Genomic DNA, 26,050 nt, shown 5'->3' with positions numbered 1-26,050 from the left:
TAATTTTTATGCTGCCCAACTCCCCTATAAGATGACTCTTACATTTCTTTATGAAATTCTGGAGTGCTGTCCCATTGCATGTGGCCTTTAAGACATTGTGCCAAGGCAGAGAAGAAAGTGGATTATCTCTAAACACAGATGGGAGATCTTGTTACAGGCTTATCAAGTACATGGTCCCTTATGCAAATATTCTGTGGAAAAAGATTCAAAGAGATTCTGCCTTAAAGAAGCCTGGAGGTTTCCTATCCCCATCTTCAATCTGAAATAATCCTAAGTCAATCCTCATAATACCTTGGAGAAAGAAAATGGGACTACTTTGATTTTTTTTAAAAAAAGAACTAAAGATATCAGGAATTCTTAGGTCCAAAACACAAATATACCATAGTAGGCTATTTGCACATTTTTTTTAAAAAAGATAGATTAATGCAATTGCAGAGAGGGGGAATTATTGCAATCCTGAGAAAATCCCTGATCCATATCTTGTGTTTGGAATGTCAGGAAATTGGCAGCAATGCCAAATCGAGAGGCATACATAGTGCTAATTTTCCATTCAAGTGAATTTTGGATTTCTCTATTGATGGCTTCTAGGCAGTGGTGAGATTCAGCTGGTTCACACCGGTTCAGAAGAACCAGTAGCTAAATTTGGCTGAGTTCGGCGAACTGGCTGAATGCACACTGCTTCCGGAAGTCCAGCCTAGGCCTTAGAGGCCTGGAGGAGGCCTCTCACACCTAGAACGGCCCGCCGGAAGTGCATGGATGCCACTTCCGGAAGCCTGTTCTAGGCCTCGGAGGCCCAGGCTTGCATCCAAACAGAGAACCGATTGTTCAGGTATTGGAATCTGACCACTGCTTCCAGGACACATTTTAAGTTAGTAAAAGCATCTCTTTTTTTTCTTCTCTACTGATATTGACAAATAAGAATGCAGCTTTTTCAGAACTGATGATTTTGCAAGACAGCCAAGTCATTTAAGGCAGCTTGTCTAGAATGATGGATGCAAACTGCTGGGCAGGGACTTACACAGCTTTTGGACAGGGATGCCTTAAAGGCATTGGATTTTTGCAGCGACTTAGCTTCCCCCAAAAAGTCATGATGAAAGCAAAGAGCCTTTTCTTTTTACATTTTATATTTTCAGGCAGCCACAATTACAGCACTGAAATCTTCGAGTTATTTTATGGTGGGTTGTGCTTATGGCTGGAGCAAAGCAGGAAGAAACCTTTGTATTGTGTCTATTGTGCTAAGTTCCCACAAGCATCACTTTTGATTCATACTGGAGGGCCACTAAAATGACTCATTGACCAAGTACTGGCAGTCCTCAACTTACCACAGTTCATTTAATGACCGTTCAAAGGTTCAACAGCACTGAAAAAAAATGACTAATGACAGTCAATGAACAGTCAGATTCATTTAACATCAAGGTTACTTACTAACTTATCAACTGCAGTGATTCACTGTTCAACTGTGGCAAGAAAAGTTGTAAAATGGGGCAAAAACACACGCAACAAATGTCTCGCTTCACAACAAAATTTTTTTAAGTATCTAAGTCCGGTAGATATAATAATAATAATAATAATAATAATAATAATAATAATAATAATAATAATAATAATAATAATAATAATAATAATAATATTAATAATAATAATAATAATAATGATGATGATGATGATGATAATGATGATGATGATGATGATGATAAAGTTGAAAGGGACCTTGGAGGTCATCTAGTCCAACTCCATGTTCAGGCAGGAAACCCTATACCATTTCAGACAAATGGCTGTTCAGTCTCTTCTTAAGAACTTCCAGTGTTGGAGCATTCATAGCTTCTGGAGGCAGGTTGTTCCACTGGTTAATTGTTCTAACTGTCAGGAAATTTCTCCTTAGTTCTAGGTTGCTTCTCTCCTTGATTAGTTTCCATCCGTTGCTTCTGGTCCTGCCTTCGGGTGCTTTGGAGAATAGCTTGACTCCCTCCTCTTTGTGGCAGCCCCAGAGATATTGGAACGCTGCTATCATGTCACCCCTCATTCTTCTCTTCATTAAACCAATGGCAAAGAGATGCGGTTGCACTGCCCCACTTGGGACTGGGATACAATCTTACTTTGTTTGAGAATCCTTTGAATCTAGCATATTCAGTATACGGCATGCACAAATACCCTTAGCAATGAAAAGACTCCAGTTATTTCAAATGCACTCCTTATGCAGGTAGTCCTTGACTTATGATCACAACTGGGATCAGAATCGTTAAGCAAGACATATCAGCCATGCCGAATTTTGTGGTTCTTTTGCCATGGTTGTCAAGCAAATTACTGGAGTTGTTAAGCAAATCTGGTGGACATAAAGTGAATCTGACTTCCCCCATTTATTCTACTTGCCAGAAGGCAGCTGTGAAGGTCACAAAGGGTGATCACATGATCCAAGATGCTGCAACCGTTGTGAATACATGCTGGTTGCCAACCACCCAATTTTGATCCCATGTCCATGGGAATTCTGCGAAGGTCGTAAGTCGTTTTTCTCTCTTCTGTTGCAAGTAGAGGACTACATGAATACACCTGAAAACATCACTCAAAACTTTCTTTTTGGAGTGCAGTTTTTTTATTCTACCACTAAACTAATTGCAAACTAAAAAGCCCCAGTTTTCCTTGTGCAGAAAATAATCTTTGTTGTCTTGTTCACTTTAGCTGACAGTTTTGGCTTCAGTGGACATTCCACACTGGGCAATATGCCATTCAATGGAAAGTAGCAATGCATCTTTGCAATCTTCAGTAAGAGGACAATTTTGCATTGAGTCTCAATCCCATTTTGTGACAAGTCCAATTTTCCATCTCTGTTCATTTCTGGATAATACATTCTCAGGGAGACGCTTTTAGATTTTTAACAGAATAACAGAGTTGGAAGAGACCTTGGAGGTCAACCCCTGCTCAGGCAGGAAACATTATACCATTTCAGATAAATGGTTGTCCAATCTCTTCTTAAAAGCCTCCAGTGTTGGAGCACCCACAACGTCTGCAGGCAAGCCATTCCACTGATGAATTGTTCTAACTGTCAGGAAATTTCTCCTTAGTTCTAGGTTGCTTCTCTCCTTGATTAGTTTCCATCCATTCCGGTGCTTTGGGAAATAGGGTGACCCCCTCTTCTTTGTGGCAGCCCCTCAAATATTGGAATACTGCTATCATGCCACCCCTAGTCCTTCTTTTCATTAAACTAGACATATCCAATTCCTGCAACTGGATTGGGTTTTGATGGATAGTGATGGATAGTTTGGTGGATATGAGCACAGCTGTCTTGGAAAAACATTGGGATAAACACTGGGATGCAGCTAATAATTTCAATATTCCACATATGTTGAAAGACTGTTGTTACAAGCAAGTGATGGATTCCTCAATTTTTCAAGAAAAAATTGCTTACGACTGTTCTAAACTGAACCTCAAAACAAGCAGACAATATTCTAGCTAAACGTTTTTAGTATTTCTGATGCAGTGTTTAATTTCAAATTGAACTACTGTAATTTCAGAACACTTGTCAGCATTTTGGTGGGTATCTCCAATGATGCTTGCTTTAATTTTTCAAGAACGTGACAGGCTTCTGAGTTGTTGACAAATTTGGCAAGTTAAGGACTTTTGCAATCCGACTAAATACCCTATTATTGAACATTGGCAGGAAAGCCAGTGATTTCAATGGCATTTATTCAAAACTGTCAAAACAGAAGAAGGAAATTAAGAACGTTTCCCGCGGCAAGAGTAAAGTTAAAGAATGATGCACACTAAGGATATATATATATATATATACCCTACAAGGTTCCATCCAAAAAAGGTGCCGGAACTCCGTTCTGAGCATTCTACATATATATATACGTGTGTGTGTGTGTGTGTATATATATATATATATATATATATATATATATATATATATATATATATATATATATATATATATGTATATATGAGACAAAGCTGTAAAGAAAATGTGACAAGAAATATGATATGGTGTTAGAGAAATCAAAAGAAATCTTAAGATGGGGAAAAAATCAATAGAAGTCTGATCGCACCTTTTCCAAGTAACAAATGTTATTAAAAGGCATGAACAAAAGCCTGTTCATAAAATCTGTTAGCTGGAAAAGCTGCTATCAGACTTTCTGATTTATTTATTTTTTGTTGTTGCTACCGTAGACTACAGTAATGTAAATTCTCTTCCTATAAAAGACTCGAAAAGGGAAATCTGCCTTCTTAAAAGCACGATTATGTTTTGGGCAAGATGTAGTAGTTGAAAAGGCATTATTTATTTAATTATAGAACTGATATGGCTGCCTGTCTCATCTATAAGCCTGGGTGGCTCACAAAAATCAATATCATAGAGATTAAAAAATATTCTCTTCTGTTCTCCTCCCCCCATGCACCAGACGAAATGGACCCCCAGCTCATCTTCACACATACCTCATCCATGGGGGGAAAGGTCAAGAGACTTCCAGGAGGCTGAAAGAATAGGAAACCTTTTGGAATTTCAGATGAATTTCAGGTAAGAGGTCCCAAAGATGCTTTTTTCAGGAGGCAACTGGACTTTTTTTGTTTTTCTTTGAAGACATTTCACTTCTCATCCAAGAAGCTTCTTCAGCTCTGACTGGATGGTGGAGAATGGAAGGATTTATATTTCTTTCAAACAGATGGCCATTGGCATTCTTTTAAAGAGTTGTGAGGCCATTTGGAGGTTTACCTCTATCCTCAGGGTCACCTGACTGGTGCAAATGTGTGTGAATCCTTCTTCGCTGCAGAATGTTTTCTGCTCTGTGTCCCTTCACTACTGGAGTATGAACGGATTTCCAGAAAACATTGCAGTCTACAGGAACCATTTATGCTTCAGTTTGACATGCAGACAACACAGACTCATCTCCAACAGCCTGTGCTTGTCTTCAACAGTATAGGGACACAGGAAGGCTTCACACACATTTGCACTACTCAGGTAATCCTGAGGACAGAGGTAATCCTCCAAATGGTCTCAACGACTCTCTAAAAGAATGCAAATGACCAACTGTCTGCAAGGAATATAAAATTCATTCCCCACCACCTAGAGAAGCGAAATGTCTTCAAAGAAAGACAAGAAAGTCCAGTTGCCTTCTGAAAAAGCACCTTTGGGACAATCATGACCTGGATGTCTATGGAGATTCTCAGTCATCCAGGTCATAGCTATCCCAAAGAAGCTTTTTCAAAGATGCTTTTTTGACAATGCATCTTTGGCATGACCTGGATGACTGAGAATCTCCGTAGACATTCAGATGAGGGGCTGTTTTAAAGGTCTGAGAAGCCGCCAAGATGGCGGGCCTCTTGATCTCATTTAAGGAAGTGGAACTGGAGCATATCCACTCAATCTAATTTAGTAGGATGGGCAGATACCCTCAGAGAGAAACAGTCCAACAAATAACCTGGTCTTTAAAGGTGAGCTTTAAACCTGAACCTTGAACTGTACCCAGAAAGGAACTAGGAGCCAGTGCAGTTCAAACAGCATTGGTATAACTCGGGTAAACTTTGACTCACCCAAAACTGTGGATGCTACTGCATTTTGGAACAATTGCAGGTTCTGGATGACTTTCAAGGGCAGTTCCATGTAGGATACATCCCAGTAATCCAATGGGAACACATTTCAACTTAATCCAGAGGTAATCCAACTTTTCTCTTAAGGTTAATCAACTAATCTGGCTGGCAATATTTAGTTGTGAGATTTCTCACATCCAATGTGAAAAATAGTCACTAGCAGTGAAGTCACTGAGAAAGAATTACAGGTAGTGCTTGACCTACAACTGATCACTTAGTGACTGTTCAAAATTATGACAGAAACACCCCTCCCCTGCAAAGTATTTACAACCTAGTTCCAAAATCCCAGCAATCACACACACTCCTCTGTGGTCACATGACCACATTTGGGGCACTCAATTTCACCCCCACATGCTCACATACCTTCATTTGGGCATTTGGCAACCAGGGTGTGTTCCTGGCCTGTTAACTGCAGAGACCTGAGGTAACATGACCATGTTTTGGGTTGTTGTTTTTCCTGAAACCCAGCATTTGCTTCTGGTTTTCAACAAGAAACAAACGGTTTGTTTAATGACTGCATCATTCACTTAACGATTGAGGCATTTGCTTCACAACCATGGCATTTACTTAATGACCGACCAAAAAAAGGACATAAAAATGAGTCAGTCATGGGTGACCTGTTTTACAGTTGATACGACTTATGACCATCATGGAGATTTTCCATAATGGTTGTAAGCCAAGGACAACTTGTAAGTTTAAGTAGCGGCTTTCTCTGGATGTGTTCTGCTTGTAATTCCCAGACTTGCCATCTAGCATTGACAATATGACACTTACACGCCTTCTGGTAGTTATAAAATATCTCCCTGAGCAGAATCGTTTTGGCTCTAAACACCAGAAGTTGGGGTCAAGTAACAGTTCGAACAGAAGAGTCTTCTTGGACTGAGGCAGCAGGTAAACAAATAAGCAAATCAATATTAGGTGCCAAAAACAATGGCATTGGCTTTCTGTCTGCTCTACCTGTGGGCTAAAAGCTGTTGCTGTTGTGATTCAGGGTCAGCCTGTGGGTTCAGCAGTTGGGTCGGACGATTCAGAGGAGGAGGAGGGGTTTGGAGAGCCTGCAGAGGACAGTTCTGGGGCATCGCAGAGCTCTTAGCCAGGCCCCTCCCATCTGGTTACTACTCAGACCCAGCTGTGTGAGCCTGACAGCGTGGATGAAGATGACCCACAGCTGGCCCTGTTCAAGGACGCCCGACGCAGGAGGCAGTCAATCAGGAGTAAACAGAGGAAGGCAATGGGGCACCTCGGAAGGAGGCAAAGAGAAGCCACGCCTTGAAACTGTTTAAAAGGGGAATGTGTGGGAGGGCTGGTTGCTGAAGGCAACCGTTTGAGCAGCTTCTGTTTAGTGGTTCGTATTTTGTTTTGCTCAGTTTGCTCTGTTTTGGATCTGTTTTCTGTAAATAAATTTGGCGGGCTTACTTCCAGTCTTTTGCCTTTTGTAAAGGGGTTGTCCCTGCCTTTTCTGCAGGGCTGCTAGTAGGCTGGAACAGAACAGTTGCTTTCTTCAAAAGGCAACTGGACTGTTTTTTTCCTTGTGGAGGAGGAAGAAGTTTTCCTTCTCATCCAAGAAGCTTCATCAGTTCTAATGGTGAGGGGGGCGGGCGTTGGAAGGATAGATACTGAGAGTTGAGACTGGATGGTGGAGGGATGGAAAGATAGGTTTTGATAGGGTGGGAGAGATGGAAGGGTTACAAGCCTATGGAGATTCTCAGTCATCTCAGGTCATGGTTGTCCCAAAGTTGCTTTTTCAGGAGGCAACTGGGCTTTCTGAAGCTTCTTGGATGAGAAGCAAAACGTTTTCTTCAAGGAAGAAACAATCCAGTTGCCTTTTGAAGAAAGAAGCTCCTTTGAGACAGCTATGGCCTGGATGACTGAGAATTTCCACAGACACTCTACTTGTGAGCGTATCCATTCTTGGGATGAGGACAATGTGCAAGCAGACCTTGATCTTCTCTATCAAGGCAATCCTGATACGTTAATACAGAAATTCAGAATGACTTGACTGATACAGAATCCTAGCAAGTGGACTATTTCTGACTGTCACTGCTGTCCACAGCTATACTTTGCTTCATTAAACATTCATATTAACAATAACACAGATGCTTCCAGGCGTTAATATTGAACAAAAGAATGAGAACCTAGAACCGACAAGGTTTCTCAACCGGGGCAACTTTAAGACATGTGGACTTCAACTCCCAGAATTCCCCAGGTTGAGAAACACTGACCTAGACTACACCCTGGATAAAATCAATATTTAATAGCTCAGAAGACTTATGCCAGAAGCAGGACCAAAAAAAATAATCATTTGGCAACGATCTCAAGCATTGGAAGCTCTCGCTGGCATCATTCCTGGATGTCTGCAATGCAAGACATGAAGAAAAGCTTCAATGAACATTTCAAGAAGAAGAAAAAACAGCGAAATCCCCAACACAGAAAGGAATGTTTCTCAGCAACAATCAAAATCAAGTTGTCCAACTCTTAGGCTGTACAAAGTCAATTGGATACATAACAGCAAACAAACAAACAAAAACATTTTATTTTATTTATATAGAGTCCTGCAAAAGTATGGTGGGGTAGATCTGAAAAAACAAACTATTCTGCATTTTAATTAGGCCTTTCGTTTCCAGCAGAAAAGAGAATTTTTGTTCTTTTTTTCTTTTTAAAAGAAATCCTGTTATAATAACAACAGCCAAATGTAGTATTTTTTTTCTTTGTCGCAATTGCAAGCCGGTCTTTTTTCAGCTTTCTCACCTTGTCAAGAAAATAATGCACTTTATTTACCATTATCACGCCTTTACCACTGACTTTGCCTAAAATCTTCCCTGAAAAAAATCTACTCTGAGGCTGACATGCACAAAGCCATAAAATAGATTTCGAAGAAGCATTCAGATCTGAAAGCTTCCATTAGATCTCCTTCCAGAGATATGATTTTGGTAGATTAATATCCTCCTATGAGGATTCTTGAGGATTCTTGGACAGGAGAATAAATCTCTCAAAATTATTGTTTATTAGGCCAAATATATACTGCTCAAAAAAATAAAGGGAACACTTAAACAACACAATGTATTTAATAGTAGGATGTCTTATTTTCTGTTCCCTTTATTTTTTTGAGCAGTATATTTTGATTAAAAATCCTCTCTTTCTAAATATTGGCTAATGAATAGCACTTTTTTCTTAATTTCTCTCTGTTGGGCCGTTGCATTTATTTAGACATTAACAAGAAAACGGTTGTCAATATGTATATGTATATGTACATACGTGTGTGTGTGTGTGTGTATATATATATATATATATATATATATATATATATATATATATATATATATGATTAAAATGTTTCAGACAAAATTTTTGTTCTGTCATAGTGATATAGTTCTATATCACTTATAACACTGAGTGGAGCTCAAATAATTTTTCCTTCAAAAACCCTTTAATTTCCCAACGAAAACGTTTAGCTTTTTTTCTTATCAGAACAAAATATTTTTAAAAAGTTGGAGAAAAACTACATCGCTCCATACGATCTATGGCTCAAGATCAGTGGTGGGATTCATATATGTGAACAACCGGTTCTCTGTTTGGATGCCGCTTCCAGAAGTCCGTTCTGGGCCTGGGCAACAAAAAATTAGCTACGGGTTCTGCCGAACTGGGGTGAATAGGCTGAATCCCACCACTGATCTAGATAATTGGGTAGGACATCTCCAGCTTCTACAGTGAAAGACATTTGGTCTACTTTCTTCCAAGGAAACAGTCAGATTTAACAGATTAAATACCATTCACTCAGACTCATCTCGAACCATGAGATGGATGGAAAATAAATTTAATGATAAGAAGACGGTGAAGACAGCAACAGACAGCAAATGCCATCTCTGCAAAGAAGCTAAAGAAACAGTGGAGCATCTGGTTAGCTGTTGCCAGAAGATCACCCAGACTGACTACAAGCAATGGCATGACAAAGTGATAACAATGGTGCATTGGACGATCTGCAAGAAATACCATTTGCCTGCAAGCAAAAAATGGTGGGACCCAAAAATAGAGAAAGTCATAGAAAATGAAGAAGCCAAAGTTCTCTGGGACATCCAGTTCAAACCAACAGGCACCTGCCACATAACATCCAGACTTAACAATTGCCGGTGAGAAAGACAAAAATAACCATCTTAAAAATACTGGTTCTGTGAATGGATCTGTGTCCTATGACTTACAATGCTGACAGGGAAACTTTGAACCAATTTGAATAATTTACCAAGCAATTTATTTTATCAACTGCATTTTTATTTATATAACAACAACAACAACAATAATAATAATAGTTGGAAGTGACCCTGGAGGTCATCTAGTCCAACCCACTGCTCAGGGAGGAAATTTTATACCAGGGGTAGGCAACCTTGGCTCTTTTATGACTCGTGGACTTCAACTCCCAGAATTCCTGAGCCAGCATAACTCTGGGAGTTGAAGTCCACAAGTCATAAAAGAGCCAAGGTTGCCTACCCCTGCCCTATACCATTTCAGACAAATGGCTGTCCAGTCTCTTCTTAAAAAATTCCACTGTTGGAGCATTTACAGCTTCTGGAGGCAGGTTGTTCCACTGGTTAATTGTTCTAACTGTCAGGAAATTTCTCCTTAGTTCTAGGTTGCTTCTCTCCTTGATTAGTTTCCATCCATTGCTTCTTGTCCTGCCTTTGGGCGCTTTGGAGAATAGCTTGACTCCCTCTTCTTTGTGGCAACCCCTGAGATATTGGAACGCTGCTATCATATCACCCCTCATCCTTCTCTTCATTAAACTAGACATACCCAATTCCAGCAACCGTTCCTTATATGTTTTAGCCTCCAGTCCCCTAATCATCTTTGTTGCTCTTCTCTGTACTCTTTCTGGAGTCTCAACATCTTTTTTACATCGTGGTGACCAAAACTGGATTCAGTATTCCAAGTGTGGCCTTACCAAGGCATTGTAAAGTGGTATTTCATTTATTTGATCTATTGCCACCCACCTCAACCAAGGGACTCGTAAGTGTCTTACAAGTCCAAAATTTTAAAACAATTAAAACAATTTAAGAGACATTAAGACAATCAAAAAAAAATTGCTCGAGTTCCAATATAGTGTTTCCTTCAAAGAGATTTATCTAAGCAAGCCAGTTCTTCCATGATCTGTGAAAGTCCATTCCTGTAATCCTGTTGTGAGGAATGCACATTTTTGCAGGGGGGGGGAGAATGTTAGCAAGACAGAAACATAGAAGGAATATGTACTAACTGGGACAATCTTGATGTGCTTAGTGCTCCATATGCTTTATCAAACTGCTGTGAGAATGTAACTGATGTGTTTGTCTATGAAGATTCTCAGTCATCCAGGTCATGATTATCCCAAAGGTTCTTCAGAACTGATGAAGCTTCTTGGATGAGAAGTGAAATGTCTTCAAGGAAAAACAAAAATAGTCCAGCTGCCTTTTGAAAAAGCACCTTTGGGACAACTGATGTGCTTCTTTTCATTAAGAGAATAACTTTTTCTTGAGGATAGTAACAGCAGACAGAGAAATAACTTGAGATTTGCTAATTATGAACACCTAGGTTTACATCATCTATTACCTTTGCATATGTATGACTGTATCAATTTCTCCTTCTTTCCTGAAATATATAAATATGAGTGCATCTATCTTGTCTGTAGGAGTCTCTCCCATTATTTTCTGGAGGAAGTTCCTCCAGTCCATACTGAATAAATAAATGAGCCTTGATTATTGGCTTTTGGGTCCTACCCTTTGATTCCACACTAGCTGGTCTACGAAAGTAAAATGTGGGCTTGTTCTTGGCTGACCTAATATTCCAAGTTCTTAGTGTCCTATTTATTTTACTTTATTGGAACAAAATGTTAACTTTATTGGAACAAAACTCCTTGGGTTTTCTGTCACTGTCACAGGACTTGCTGAATAAAGGTCTTTAAAGCCTTCGGATCGTTTGCTTAACAATGGCATTACAACAGTAATGAAAAATTTGTTGCTATAGAAGGTGCACTCTTAATTTACATTTATGCCAAGCAATCTGCTCCATGATATCAACATGAGGCCCTTTGATTTGTTAGCTATTTTAGAAATAGATCATACATCTATATGGAGTAATTGGCTGATGGCTCATCATTTTTTTCAAAATTGGTCATTTCAGAAAACCTAAAACATCAATCCTTTTCTAACAGATTGCTTGGGGCAAAGTATATGGTTTTTTGCTAAAATCAGAATGCATAAAAATAACTTTTGCTCACCAAGCTATAACTTTAGCTGACTGAGAAAAAGTTAATATGGTCCTTGTTCCTTTTTTTCCCCCACCGAAAGTTTTTTTTTTGTCTGCCAATGAGTTCTTCAAGCAAAACAAAGTTATCTTTGAAGGCACTCTACCTGCTCAATTTATTTGTACAATTTGTTGAGCTTTCATTGATAAAACATTTGCAGAGATTTTCTGTGTGAATTTATCCAATACTGTTGGGTAAAATCTTTTGAACGTGAGATTTTAGCACCAGCAACAGGCAAAAAAGGAACACAAGAGGTTAATTCTACTAAAAGCAGTGATGATCTCTATCATCAAAGCTTTCAAGCAATAAAAGAAACCCCTATGGTAAATATTTGGTAATTATTTACCTTACAATTGCAGTTCAATCAAAGTCCATTTCATTTTTTAAAAAGAAGAAAAATCAAATATACTATTTTTATTACCTCTGGAAAAACCACAGTTGACTTTGGCCCTCAAGAGGCAACTCCACCAGTTTCTCATCAAAGTATTGTACAAATTTATAAATCAATATTACAAATACATTTAAAAGGAGTTCCCTTAAATTGCATTTATATATTTATTTATTTAGTAGACTTTAGTGGAAAATTAAGGCTCTCCAGTTCTCTAATATATGGGCAAATTTGACCTGGCCATTTTTTTTTTCAGACAGCAGGTAGAAAATGCAATTATAATACCTATCCCTGTGAAAAGCTATTCCCTCTACAAATAAAAGCAAAATTTGGAGCAGTTTCTAGCCTGGCAGCTTATTGAAACCTAATTTTCTATGAATTAAAAGAAGAAAAATTCCCTGAAATTTTTTCCCCCCACAGAACTAAAGATCGGCCCCTGCGGTAAATTATATTTTCACCATAGATACAGATTTAATACTCTACTGGAAACTAAGCCAAAGTAGATAGATAAATTTTAAAGGCACTCATCCATCTAAGACAGATCTCGGCTCCTGTAATAACTGTTTTGGATGTTCACCCTCCAGCTACGGTGGGACATCTCAGAATGAATTAGTTGCCAAGCCTCTTTGCTCATTTACTTGACTGAGCAAGGGAGAATCAGTAACTGCTTAGATCAGATGTGTTCACTACTTCTCTTCTTATGAATAGTTGCCCTTAACAGCTAGAGTTCCCTTTTGATTCCATGCTATTGGTTACCCTCTGCTTGCTTTTCCAAGGCGGAAGAGGAAGCATTTACAGATGTGGCACATTTGCAAAGCAAGGTGATTTGTTGGGATGTTGGAGCACCTGAGCCAATTCGGTCTAATGCTTAAGGCACCAGGGCTAGAAAGCAGGAGGTTGTGAGTTCTAGTCCTGCCTTAGGTATGAAATCCAGCTGGGTGACTTCGGTCCAGTCACTCTCTCTCTCTCTCTCTCAGCCCAACCCACCTCACAGGATCGCTGTTGTGGGGAAAATAGGAAAAGAAAGGTGTGTTGAATACGTTTGTTGCCTTGAGTTACAAACAAACAAACAAAGATAAATCAAGCTTCAGGGTTTGAGTAACAACAAGCTCCCAAATAACCTGCATTTCCCCCCTAGCCAGCCTCATTCCATTTGTTGGATGCTCTTTTTACATTCTTTCGAAGGAGAAGAGAAAATCAATGAAAATCTACTGGCTTGCTATTCTTTGTAAAGATGAGTTGGCCAAAAACGCCCAGTCTTTCATTGCATAATCGTTTCTTGACCAGTTTGCATTGTCCTTGCCTTCTAGTCAGTGGTGGGATTCAGCCAGTTTGCACCACTTCGGCAGAACCGGTAGCTAATTTTCTGCTGCCCAGGCCCAGAATGGACTTCTGGAAGCGGCATCCACACAGAGAACCGGTTCTTCACCTATTTGAATCCCACCACTGCTTCTAGTGTTTCCGTTAAACCCCAACAGAAAAAGCTATAAGGAAACAAAAAAAAAAACCTCTTCAATTGCAAGTTATTAAAATTGGGATCTATGAAACTTCTGGGTAATGAAAAAGATGCATAGCAAAACAAACCATTTCTCCCCCCCAAAAAGCAAACAACCCCCACCAAACCACCGGCAACATCCAGCATCGCCTCCCAAAACAGTCCAAAATTTAAAAAAAATTCCACCATATGACATTTCTGTATCCCAGCTATTACAGCAATTACAGTTTGCGAACAGTACATCAAAAACCAAAAAAAGAGTAATTTTTCCCAGACTTGCTTGCATCTATATATTTTTTACCCTGTATCCTCTCAAGGCGAGATTGCATTTAGAAATGAGCTTGTGCAATTTTGTATACTTATCTTTTTGAAGCAAGAGTGTTCTTACGGGCAATACCCAGTGTCAGCGTTCCCAGCTAGACCAGACAGGAAACATGACCAGGTGAGCTAATTCTACTTTATTGTAAGTCTACATTAACAGAATCTTGCAAGTCTGAAAGTGCAAATCTTCCTCTGTCGCTTTTTGCAGTCTGAGAAGCTAGGTAGGGTCCCTTCCAAGCTTCTTTCTCCACCCATTATGCAGTTGGGGGCTATGCTCTCTCTTATCTTACAATTCCCTAAGCAGCGCCGTTTCAGACAGGCTCTTATTAATGACTGTGTGATTCTGTCAACATCTGCTACCATAGCATTATCAGATAGGCTGGGATTCAAATTCTTGTCATTGTTAGCTGATCTGAGAAAGTTACAGTACGGACGTGGACATTTTCCAAAGATTTATGATTATTACACTTTCTCAAACTTGGCAAATCTAGCATGTGAAGTTCCAGTCCCAGAATTCCGCAGGCAGCATGGGAAATTAATGGCTGGCTGATGAATTCTGGGAGCTGAAGCCCACACATCTCTCCCAGAAGGATCTGCACTGCTGTTCTTCTACCTATATAGTAATCTAAATTTGGCCCACTAAGAAACTGCAGTATGAATCAGGAAGTTTTGATTTCACATGCATTTTGTTTGAACTGACTCATTTATCGGAACCATGACATAATGTAGATGATGTACCTGGAATGTTCAAAAAAAATATTTTTATAAAAAGATACTGGAAAGATACTTTTAGAGAGATCCTGGAAAGCTTCTACTACTTCTCCTCTAAAGAAAAAGGCCACCAGGAGTTTCTATCCACTTGGAAAGCTTATAAAGTTATTATAAAGAAATGAAGCAGCGTATAAGGCTCAACAAGGGATGTTTAAAGAAGCAAAAGCAGAAAATTTGCAGCTTAAAAAGGGCAAAGTTGATGGGCACAAATATATTTTGGTAGGGAAATTAAATGCAAAAGGCATGGAACCAGAGTAAAATATCGAGAAGGCATTTCCAACATATCTTTTGACAAACTCACTCTCCATCCCACTCAGCTTCAAGTGTAGGAAGATAAAGAGGATGGCTTTGAAAGTTCCTCTGGAAGATGCCTTTGGAAGACTTCTTCTCTTGGGAAATCTGATGTAAAAGAAAAACTTGCTCTTAATCCTCTATTTCCAAGTTCACATAACAAAAGTCTTGAGTTTTCCAAAAGAAATAGAATCCCTAGGAACTCAGGCAGAACCTGCTTATTATTGATTTATTAAATGTAAAGCAGCCTAAGTGCCATCACAGGTTTGGGTGTCATGCCATATTAATCATTTTCAACCATGTAGAGTAAGTTAAAAAAATAATTTTATCTTATGTTGTGAGTGTATGAAATATGCAACTTTTAATGTGGATTTTTACATTTTGTGTGCTTTATATACTAGTTGTTTTATTGGATTGTCATACGCTGCCCAGAGTTGCTTTTTATTAATAAATACAATAAAGAAATGAAACCAAATAAAAAACAATGGATGGAAACTAACCAAGGAGAGTCCTAGAACTAAAGAGAAACTTCCTGACAGTTAGAACAATTAATCAGTGGAACGGTTTGCCTCCAGATGTTGTGGTTAATTGTTCTCATTGTTAGGAAGTTTCACCTTAATTCCAGGTTGCTTCTCTCCTAGAGTAGTTTCCATACATTCAGGTGCTTTGGAATATAGGTTGACGTCCTCTTGTTTATGGCAGCCCCTCTGATATTGGACGACTGCTATCATGTCACCCTTAATCCTTCTTTTCACTAGACAGATCCAATTCCTGCAACCGTTCTTCATGTTTTAGCCTCCAGCTCCCTAGCCACCTTTGTTGCTCTTTTCTGCACTCTTTTCAGAGTCCCTACATCTTTTTTATAATATGGTGACCAAAAGTGGTTGCAGGATTCCAAGTGTGGTCTTACTAAGACTATAAAAGGGGAAGAAATTGAAAACACAGAAGAAATAACAAACAGATGTAGAAGAAAAAATAATTTAAGCAGACCCACACAAGCTGGCAAGCTGCACAATTCCATCTACTTGGCTATCAAAACAGGTATTTAAATAGCTACGCTGTGTCCTAGAAAAATGAACTGGAAGATTTTTCTTTTATCTCCTAGTGTACGGTATTATTGGCTAGCAGAGGGAAACATTCATTCAGTTGAAAAGAATGGAGCAACAATTTCTCCAAAGGCCAAGTCAATTTCAGCTTCTCTCCCAGCTCACAGACATTAAGTAGCATCCAGAGCTTTCTGGACAGATCCAGTTACTTAGCCAGTTATAACAAATCAGTTATATTTAGAGTTTAAAATGAAGCCCTGAAGATATGTCACAATCGGCAAAAGCTAAGCCCAAGGGATGAATTTCATGACTTGTAAGAGCAGGCTTATATTCCAAAGGTCTTTAATTACGGCTTGCATTATCATCAAGAGCAGCATTCAAACGTTACGTTTCTGAACCAGAGATTAAGGGAAAACCACAGGCCATGAGTTTTCTCTTTTTCAGTCCCCTGCTGCTCCTATACACATCTTAATTTCTTGCTTCAATCTTAATTTGACATGGAAACCAAAGTCAGAAATTATTATTCTTGGGACTGCAAACATATTTGACCTGTGGTTTGGTTGAAAATCCTCTGCGTCAATCAGATTATTTGGTAAACCACACATGCAATAGAGAACGAATTTAACATTCATCATTCTATCCACTGTCTATCCACTGCAGGATGAAGGCCTCTTCCACATGTTTCCAACCAATATGACCCTGAGCTTTCTTTGGCCAGTTGGACCTGCGATCCTTGCTGAAGTAAAAAGGAATTACAAAGATTAATCTTATTTGTAATATTCTATAACACCTTTTGGAAATTCCAAAATATGAAGTCTGAATGCAGATCAAGAGCATATCTGAATGAAGAGTAGATAGCTGCAATATATATCTTACTTAGGATTGTTGATCGGGGCCAGAAAGGAAGAATAAAGAGACAAAATGAAAATAGTAGATAGAACAAAGTTCATTTGACATTAACAATATCTATATAACTGCTCTACGAACTGAATAGACTCTAATCTGAATAGAGCCTTGGTGGAGCAGTGGGCTAATGCCTCCTTAAGTAACACCAGCTGCCTGCAATTAGTGCAGGTTCGAGTCCCACCAGGCTCAAGGTTGACTCAGCCTTCCATCCTTCCGAGGTAGGTAAAATGAGGACCCAGATTGTTGGGGGCAATTAAGCTGACTTTGTAATAATGCCGCTTGGGGTGTGTGTGAAAGCCCTAATAAGCAGGCATATACATAGAATGAAGGCTACTGTTAAACTTGTAAGCCGCCCTGAGTCTTCGGAGAAGGGCGGGATATAAATGGAATTAAAATAAATAAATAAATAAATAAATAAATAAATAAATAAATAATAATCACAAAGTTTCAGAGTTTTATAACTAAAAAGAGTGTAATACTCGAGTGCATACAGTACATCTCTATAGGGGTGCACATTATGTTCAAATGCTGCTATGTTGGAAAAAAGTCTTATTGAAGCAAATATAATCTTTTAAATATTAATAATTTAGATATAAGGATTTAATAAAAGGCACACTGAAGTACTGAGTACACAAAAGACTCTAATGCCCAACACAATGGAGGATCGTGCTGGAGAATACAGAGCTCCAAAATGTGATGGTTTAAAACTCATTGATATAAATGTAATTGTCAGGGCCCCAAACCCTTCTTGTTTTCCTTGCATATATAATTTGGTGCTCTTGTTTTGGGGCCCTGACATTTTGGGGGGGGGGGGAGGGCGAATATCTGATTTCGCCTGGGATAACTTTTTGTTCTCTACCTTTCCTCTCCTGCCTCTATCCACTGGAGAAAGGAATGGGAGATGGCTGCAGAGAAACGAAATTGGAGAAGACCTTGAGATGCGTGCCAACTGTGCCAGTTACCCACACATCGTGCCACCTGTGGATTGGCTGGCTTTCAAGTGGACATTATGACTCTGGATTGGAGGAGGAAGGTTGCTGGTTTAACTATACCGTTTGAACAGGATTTCCCCCAGATCCCGCCTTGACTTCCCTACTGCCACTAACCCCTAACAAAAGTTTCCTTTTGAGACAATGCCTGTTTCAAGAGTTCTGCTTCCTTGGGTGGTTAGCTGAGGTGAGTGCTTACAGTCATTTATTTTTTGTTCTCCTTGCTTCTGTACGGGTAGTCCTAGACTTACAACAGTCCTTAGTGACAGTTTGAAATTACAACGGCACTGAAAAAAAATGACCTAGGACCGTTTTTCACACTTACAACCATTGCAGCATCCCCGTGGGTCACGTGATCAAAATTTAGCTGCAATTCATTCATATTTATGAGGTTTGCAGTGTTCCCTCCACAAAAAAATGTCTCTTTCGTGACCCTCTGACAAGCCAAGTCAATGAGGAAATCAGGTTCACTTAAACAACCACGTTACAAACTTAACAACTGCACTGATTCACTTAACAACTGTGGCAAGAAGGGTCATAAAATAGGGCAAAGCTCACTTAACAAATGTCTCGCTTAGCAACAGAAATGCTGGGCTCAGTTGGGGCTGTAAGTCAAGGACTATCTGCATATACCTCAATAAAGCTTCAATAGAGGAACAAAATTTCAGCAGTGAGTCTTTAAAACTGTATGGATCGAATGGGATTTTTTTTCCACTCTTCCTCCTTTTCTAGCAGTTGTCTCTGTGCTATTCTCCAAGTTTGGCTGGATTAACACAACATGCTTAAATAAATAAACATTAACATTAATCAAGATGAACATGTGTAAGTGCAGCCACTGGATCCCGAATTGGCCCGGTTTACCTAGATCAGACATGTCAAACACAAGGCCCGGGGGCCAGATCCGGCCCGCGAAGTGGTTTCATGTGGCCCACGAAGCCATCCTGGAAACAGTGAGGGAATGGCCCCCACTGCCTTGGCCCTGGCCCAGAGACCCTCCTTCGGCCAGAGACCCTCAGATCTGTCCCATTCCTGCCCGGGCCCCCATAGGCACCCTTGATGCCAACGATGTAGAGTTGGCCATGCCCACCCAGTAGGCCATACGCACTCTAGCCACACCCACCCGGTAGGCCATGCCCACCCAGGCCACACCCACCCGGTCCCTTGAGGGCAACCGCAATGCTGATGCGGCCCTCAATGAAATTGAGTTTGACACCCCTGACCTAGATTGTCTGAACCCAGCCATTCAGAAGCTCATCTTATTCTTTAAAAAGTATTTAGGTAAAGGTTCCCCCGCACATGCGTGCTAGTCGTTTCCAACTCTAGGGGCCAGTGCTCATCTCCGTTTCAAAGCCGAAGAGCCAGCGCTTGTCCGAGGACATCTCCGTGGTCATGTGGCCGGCATGACTGGACGCCAAAGGCACACAGAACGCTGTTACCTTCCCACCTAGTGGTCCCTATTTTTCTACTTGCATTTTTACGTGCTTTCAAACTGCTAGGTTCGCAGAAGCTGGGATGAGTAACAGGCGCTCACTCTGTTACGCGGCACTCGGGATTCGACCCGCCAAACTGCCAACCTTTTGATCGACAAACTCAGCGTCCTAACCCACTGAGCCACCGCATCCCTTATAAAAAGTATTTGGAAGACTGCAAAGGAAAGGAAGGAAGGGGACATTTTTTACCTATAATTTTTTAAATCACATTAAGATCAAGGTAATGCTTGGAGGAAATGCCATCAGTTCCAGTAGCATTGCGTTGATAATCTATTTAGCACCCAGTAAGAAAAAGTGTGTGACAACTGCAACAATGATTAGCTCACAGACCAATCATTAATAAAGCAAGCTGATTTTTTTTCACAATTGTAACCCTATTTGGCTTTTAACAGACATGAGCATATTTATGATTTTCTTGTTCAGATACATTTATCAATTTGAAAGGCCTCTACAGAAAGTGTTTTTTTTTCTTTTTGCTCTGTGGATTATTAGATGTGTGTGTGTGTTTTAATTAGCAGCATTTTTCTCCTACTCTTCCTCCCTTTTAGGGCTTCAGCACAATATATACATGCATAAAAAACTCTGTATAGGCAACCTAGGGACCTGCTTTCTCCTTTTGTGGTCCTCTGAGGCTTTTCTGTGATGGCTGAAATGGACGACCGTTTTTTTTGCCAAGGTCAGGTGAGAAATATTGGGGGCAAGAGGCTCAAGAGAGTCAAAAAGTCAAGATGATGCCAGAGGCATTTTGTCATGCAGGGTGGACTTCTGACAAAGCGAAAAGATGCCAGATGCAATCACACAGGGTGATGCAGAGAGTTTTAAAAATTAACAATCTGAAACCAGAATGTCTCTTATTACTCGAGATCTTAGCTTCAAAGCTTTAAGAGCTCACTTGCTGATATCTATTTGAGAGCTACCACTTTTGTCGATCTCCAGCGTATCTATGTGTGTACATACATAAACTTTTACTAGGGAGAAAATGCACAGGTGTAAGATTAGTTAGGCAAAGGGTGTACTGGAAAAAGTTCGTGGAGAAAGAGAGCAGACAAGAGCAACAAAAATGATCAGAGGACCGGAGGTAAAAACATACGAAGAATGGTTACAAGGATTGGGTATGTCTAATCTGGGGAAGAGGACTAGGAGAGACATGATACCACTGTTCCAATATTTGAGGGGCTTGTACAAAGACGAAGGGGGCCAAACTATTTTCCAAAGCACCAAAAGACAAGACAAGAAACAATGGTGGGAAACTAACCAAGGAGAGAAGCAACCTAGAACTGTGATGATGTTACCTAGTTTGGATGATGAAACATCTGCAAGAAAACAACCAAGCTCAGAGAGCATTAAGGGAACCCCCTCAGAAACATAACTACTTGGGCATCTTTTTCATAGAAAATGGCCCAGTTTGGACAACTCTTTCACTCTAATACTGTTGCCTATTCCCAAACACATTAAGTCTACGCAAAAGTCAGTACTGTTTTAATTAGATGCAATATACCCTTTTATCCACACCAAGAGCTGATAGGTGGCACTATGAAGAAAGCCATGATAAAAAATAGCTTCATCCCAGGGGCGAAGATCTTGGCTAATTCCAAAACTGTCGTGTCTTTCTGCTGTCTATTGCTTATATATGGGGTTTAATACTATCTTAGCTGCCCAGAGTTGCACTTTACAAGTTGGGAAGTTATATAAATTGTTCCGGTAGGTAGGGAGATAGGGGCAGCTTGTGAAAAATTATGATTATTTGAAGCAAATGGGTTTGTGCTTCAAGACTGAAAGAAAGACATGGCTGTTATCCCCCAGATCATTGGTTCCATTGATTTTCTACTGACGAGTTTTCCCTAACATTCAGCCAGGATACGTCTGCCAATAGCATTATTCTGTGTCCTGCGTTCTTGATAAATAATAAATAATCTCGGACTTCTTTGGTCTGCTTCTCTTTCAAATAGTTGAAGAAATGATCATATCTCTTCTCTTTCCAAGGTTAAACATCTCCAGCTATTTCAATCTCCCATTTGTTTGCAGGTTTCTTAAAGTCTGCTCCCAAAACTGAATATGGTAGAACTCAAGATCGGGTACGATGGAAGGAATTAAAGGGAAATGAAAATAGTTCAGTGTTAAGCATGCTTATTCGGCAGTGTCCCACTGTGTTCAATAAAAGCATATTCTCACATGTAGGTTCATGGGACTGCACAGTGAATATTTTTAGGTGGGTTGATTCTCCTCAAAGGCTTTAAAAGTCTGGTAGCCAGTTGGTAACACAACTGTGTCTAGCTCATCTGCAAATTCCCTTACGAGATTTCTGCTTTTAAAATAGCCTGCAGCATTCATTCATAGAGGAATCTGAAAACAAATACTATCAGAGACAGAAAAAAAAAACAAGAGAACTTTCTGAACCAATTTTGTTGACTGACCAACAGAGTTACATAGAGGAGCAGTGAACTCAGAAAAAAAAACAACCCATTTTTTGTACCTAAAGCATCTATTCGTTTTATTTGAGCATGTCACAGCATTCCTAAGAATCTCAAATCCGATGCAAAAGAGCTCTAGAAAGCAAGTTTTCTTCCTAATATTCTAATAATCCAAAAGCAACTTTTAATTCTATCTCTCTGCTATTCGATTAATTAGATTTACACTATCATTTGAAAGAAGAGGCAGAATTGGCACCGGGCAAACTATTTCTAGACCACACAGCAGGTTGCTGTTTTTGCAAAACCTGTTACATGGCAGACAGGTTTGGAGGGGGGATTGAAAGAATGAAGGTGATTTTTTTAAAAAAATTGTTGTTTTTTAAAATTTTGTTATTCCAACTTTTCCAATTTGTTAATGTCCTACCCAAACCGGGAACTAGTCAAGATAAACTTAACTGGGAAAAAATGTAAGAAAAAGAAAGAAACAACAGAAAAAGATATAGAGTTGGCCCAAAGTTGAGGGCAGAATCAGAGAACTGGACAAAGGATAAATGTTAAAGACAGAAAATGTGTATCTGGTGAATGAAAAAAAAAACCTGGGCCAAATAAGATCTTTGCAGATTTGTAATGAAAAATAATAGAATACATTGAAAGTTTGTGAAACCAAATAATTAATTAAACCTATTATCATTAGATTAATGATATACAATCCAAGGACACCATCACATCAATTAATAGTATTATATAAATAAGCCATTTTAAAAATGATGATTGAACAAAAGTTCTGATGTATTATTCCTATCACAATTATCAGTTGTGATAATTCACATACTTGCTTGGAATGAAAATATTCAAATTTCTCCACAAATTTCCAAATACATGTACTAAGCAGCACTTTTCACAAGCTTGACACAATGCATTTTATATATTTATTAAAATTAGCAGTGGGCATTTTGATTCCAGCAAACGGTTCCAAGATTTTTAAGTAATTTAGCTCTCTAGAGATTAAATAAATGCCTCAGAGAACTGAACTGCTTAAAATTTAAAACAGCAGCTATTGTATTTCATCTATTTTTCGGGTCTATCTCCCAAATGCAAATTTTGGAAAAGAAACATAGAACCTTTGTATTTGGGTAGATATGGTAATATGAATTTTAAAAACACACCAGTTAACTTTAGGTTGCATTTAGACAATAGCAGAATGCAAAGTGTCCTGATATTGATCTCATAAATAAATCAGAAAAAGAAAATATACTGAATCCAATTTGTAACTCCAGTGCCGATGATAGAATGATTCCTGCTGAAATCAATAAGGAAAAATAAATTTTGGAGCCTGGTGGTGGGCACCGAAATTACCTGGGTTAATTTCAAACAATCCTACACAAGATTTTAGCTGTCAGAGCATAACACTGTACTTAACTTTCAGGATTCATTTAGCTTGTAATGGGGTTTCAGACAATAGGGTTTATGCTGCAAGGAGGGAGCATTTAAGTTGCCTGAGGTTAACGTTTATTTCTTCTCTTTTGTTATAAGGGTTTTCTGATTTACCTGCTACAGACCTCTTCACTAGATATTGTTGAGATACAAAGTTAGGGACGCAAAAAAAAAGAGGAGTTTGAAAAGCATTTAGTTTCAGTAAGCAAGAATTGCTGAGTCAGGATGTCCATTTAACTTGACTTGTCATGTGATATATGCACCTCTGCAGTTGACAGTGACATCTGTAAGGGTTGATCAATCACCCCAAAACACAGGAAATCATAAAATGGGGATATATATATTGCATTCCAGGGATTTCTCTATACAAATGCTTTTTCTATTTGCACATGCTAGACCCCAGTCAGCACTCTTCCTACATTAGAAGATAGAAATATTCTAGAGGGAGAAATCTGAGATAGGGAATCAGATTTCTCTGGCATGTGAAAAAAGAAAGAAAGAAAAGAGCTGCAGAGATGTCATCGGTCCATAATATGAAGTTTCCTCCCACAATAACACCGGTTTTCTTTAAAGGAGAAGGACCACGTGAAGAGAGAATGAAGAGAGTCAAGGTTAAAGTCATAATTCCACTATGTACCAAGAAAGAAAAAAAAAAAAGCATCAATGCCATACCTGTATTTGCATCAACAGAAGCCAGGAGGCTACATCCATAAATGCTGAAGAGAGGAGTTTGAAATTCTAAAGCTTACAAAAAAAAACTGCCCGGATTTGGGGGTTTGGGAAAGCCAGGCCGGAAAGGAAGATGGAAAAGGACTTGGAAATGACCGTGAGAAGGCAGTCATAACAATTCCAGGTGGTGGATACCGGATGCATATTTTTTTTGAGGAGCCCCATAGAACATCTCCTTGGCCATAAGAGAGACCAAGGAAACGTTCCCAAAGAGGGCAAAAAAAAAAAAAAAGCTCACAGCGCAGGAAGGATTTGGGGGGTGGGGTGTGTGTGTGAGATCCCCAGCAGATCTTTCAGAGCCTCTTAAAAACAAGAACCCGCTTATCGCCTGCCCTTCAGTTGACACACGCAGTACTTCAAGACCGTTCATCCAGGGTGAGGATCTTCGATGCCCACAGGCTTCCCTGAACCTGGGAGAGGACCGAACTGTTGGAAAGGTCAAACCCCAGAGCCAGGTTGGATCCTCAAAGTTCCTCCTGAAGTTCCCAGCTGCGAATGAGGCTCTTGGACCCATCCACCTGTTGTGGCAGGCAAAGACCCATGTCCCCCCCCACATCCAATGAGGGGTCCCAGCCAAGCCTCCAGCTGCCCCCCCCCAAAAACACACACAAAAAAACCTAAAACTTGACCACGCTGCACCTAGCAAAGGCAGCTCCGGAGGTGACTTACCTGCATATGGCCCTGATACATTCTCGCTCTGCCGGTTTCCAACTCCCCTGAGGCTGACAGGTGAAGGGCTGGCCGAGGTTCCCTGAGAAAGCCAGGAGACCCCCTTGTCCCTTTCTTGGCAGCCGCCAGGTGCAATCACATACAGGCAAGGCAGAAAGAGTCCTTCCCGGCTTCGGGGAGTTGTGCTGGGAAATCTTGCCGCCTCTGATGCTCAGGGGTGACCTCCTCCTCCTCCTCCTCCTCCTCCTCCTCCTCTTCCCAGGGGATCGGGCACCAGGGTAAAAAAGAAAGAGGGAGAGAGAAAGAGAGAGAAAGGAATAATAATAATAATAATAATAATAATAATAATAATAATAATAATAAGAAGAAGAAGAAGAAGAAGAAGAAGAAGAAGAAGAAGAAGAAGAAGAAGAAGAAGAAGAAGAAGAAGAAGGGAAGAAAGGAAGAAAAGAAGGAAGGAAGGCGGGAGAAAAGCCTGAAGGTGGATTAAGGTTAGGCTGGTTACGAAGAGTATTTGCCAGGCCAAAAGGGGGAGAAGGGAAAAAAAAAAGAAGTGGGAGGGAGGGAAAGCGAGGATGGGCAGCGAGCCAACTCCGCTGCCGGCGCTGCCTTTAGAACTCTGCCTCGCTCTTTTTCAAGCGAACTCTTTCGGGTTTCCTCCTCGGCCCCTTCATTTCGTTTCCTCGCCACCGCGACCCCTCCTCCTCCTCCTCCTCCTCCCTCCTCCTCCACCCCCTCCCTCCCCCTCTTCCTCCTCCTCCTCCTCCTCCTCCTCGCGCTGCCGCTGGACCGAGATGGAGGCGACCTCCCTCTCCTCCCTCCCTCCCTCCCGCTTTCCCCCCTCCCTCCGCCAGGAGCTGAACCGAGCAGAGCGGAGCGCGCGCCATCCGGGGACCGTTCGGCAGACCGGCGCGCGCTCGGTTGCAGCCGGCTGGTGCTGTGGCTGCTGCTGCTGCTGCTTTGACTGCAGAGCGCCGAAGCGGGCATCATCTGCCTGGCTGGCGCTGCCTCTCGCGCTTTCCCCCCCCCCCCCACACACACACCTCCGCCTTCCCCCCCCACTCCCACCCACCACCACCCCCCCGCTCCTCCGTTCCTTACGGGAAGGAGAATTTCGGGAACGCCTGCCGGCTTTCTCGAGCCTCGCCGCCGGGGGAAGAGGGAGAGAAGAAGACCAGGGCTGGTCCTTGCGAGAAGCGCTGAAGGCTGGCATTGAAATCGTCGTGGCGGGAGGGCAATACGCGTCGCTCCCACCACCACCC

At 40.5% G+C, this 26,050-nt stretch overlaps 1 protein-coding gene across 1 annotated transcript in view; it reads right to left on the bottom strand.

The window, feature by feature from the left end:
• PEX5L (peroxisomal biogenesis factor 5 like) overlaps positions 1-24,809 on the bottom strand; it is a gene marked incomplete at both ends in the record, with an annotated part of 197,227 nt that extends 172,418 nt beyond the window's left edge. The window contains one exon of the mRNA XM_083363972.1: positions 24,789-24,809. Within this exon, the coding sequence (XP_083220098.1) occupies positions 24,789-24,809 (21 nt within the window). The remainder of the gene's footprint in view (positions 1-24,788) is intronic.
• Positions 24,810-26,050: the final 1,241 nt, after the last annotated feature.

This window comes from Vipera ursinii, assembly GCF_947247035.1.
Source record: "Vipera ursinii genome assembly, chromosome: 5".
Taxonomy (NCBI): Eukaryota; Metazoa; Chordata; class Lepidosauria; order Squamata; family Viperidae; genus Vipera; species Vipera ursinii.
This window is presented reverse-complemented; position numbering and strand designations above follow the sequence as displayed.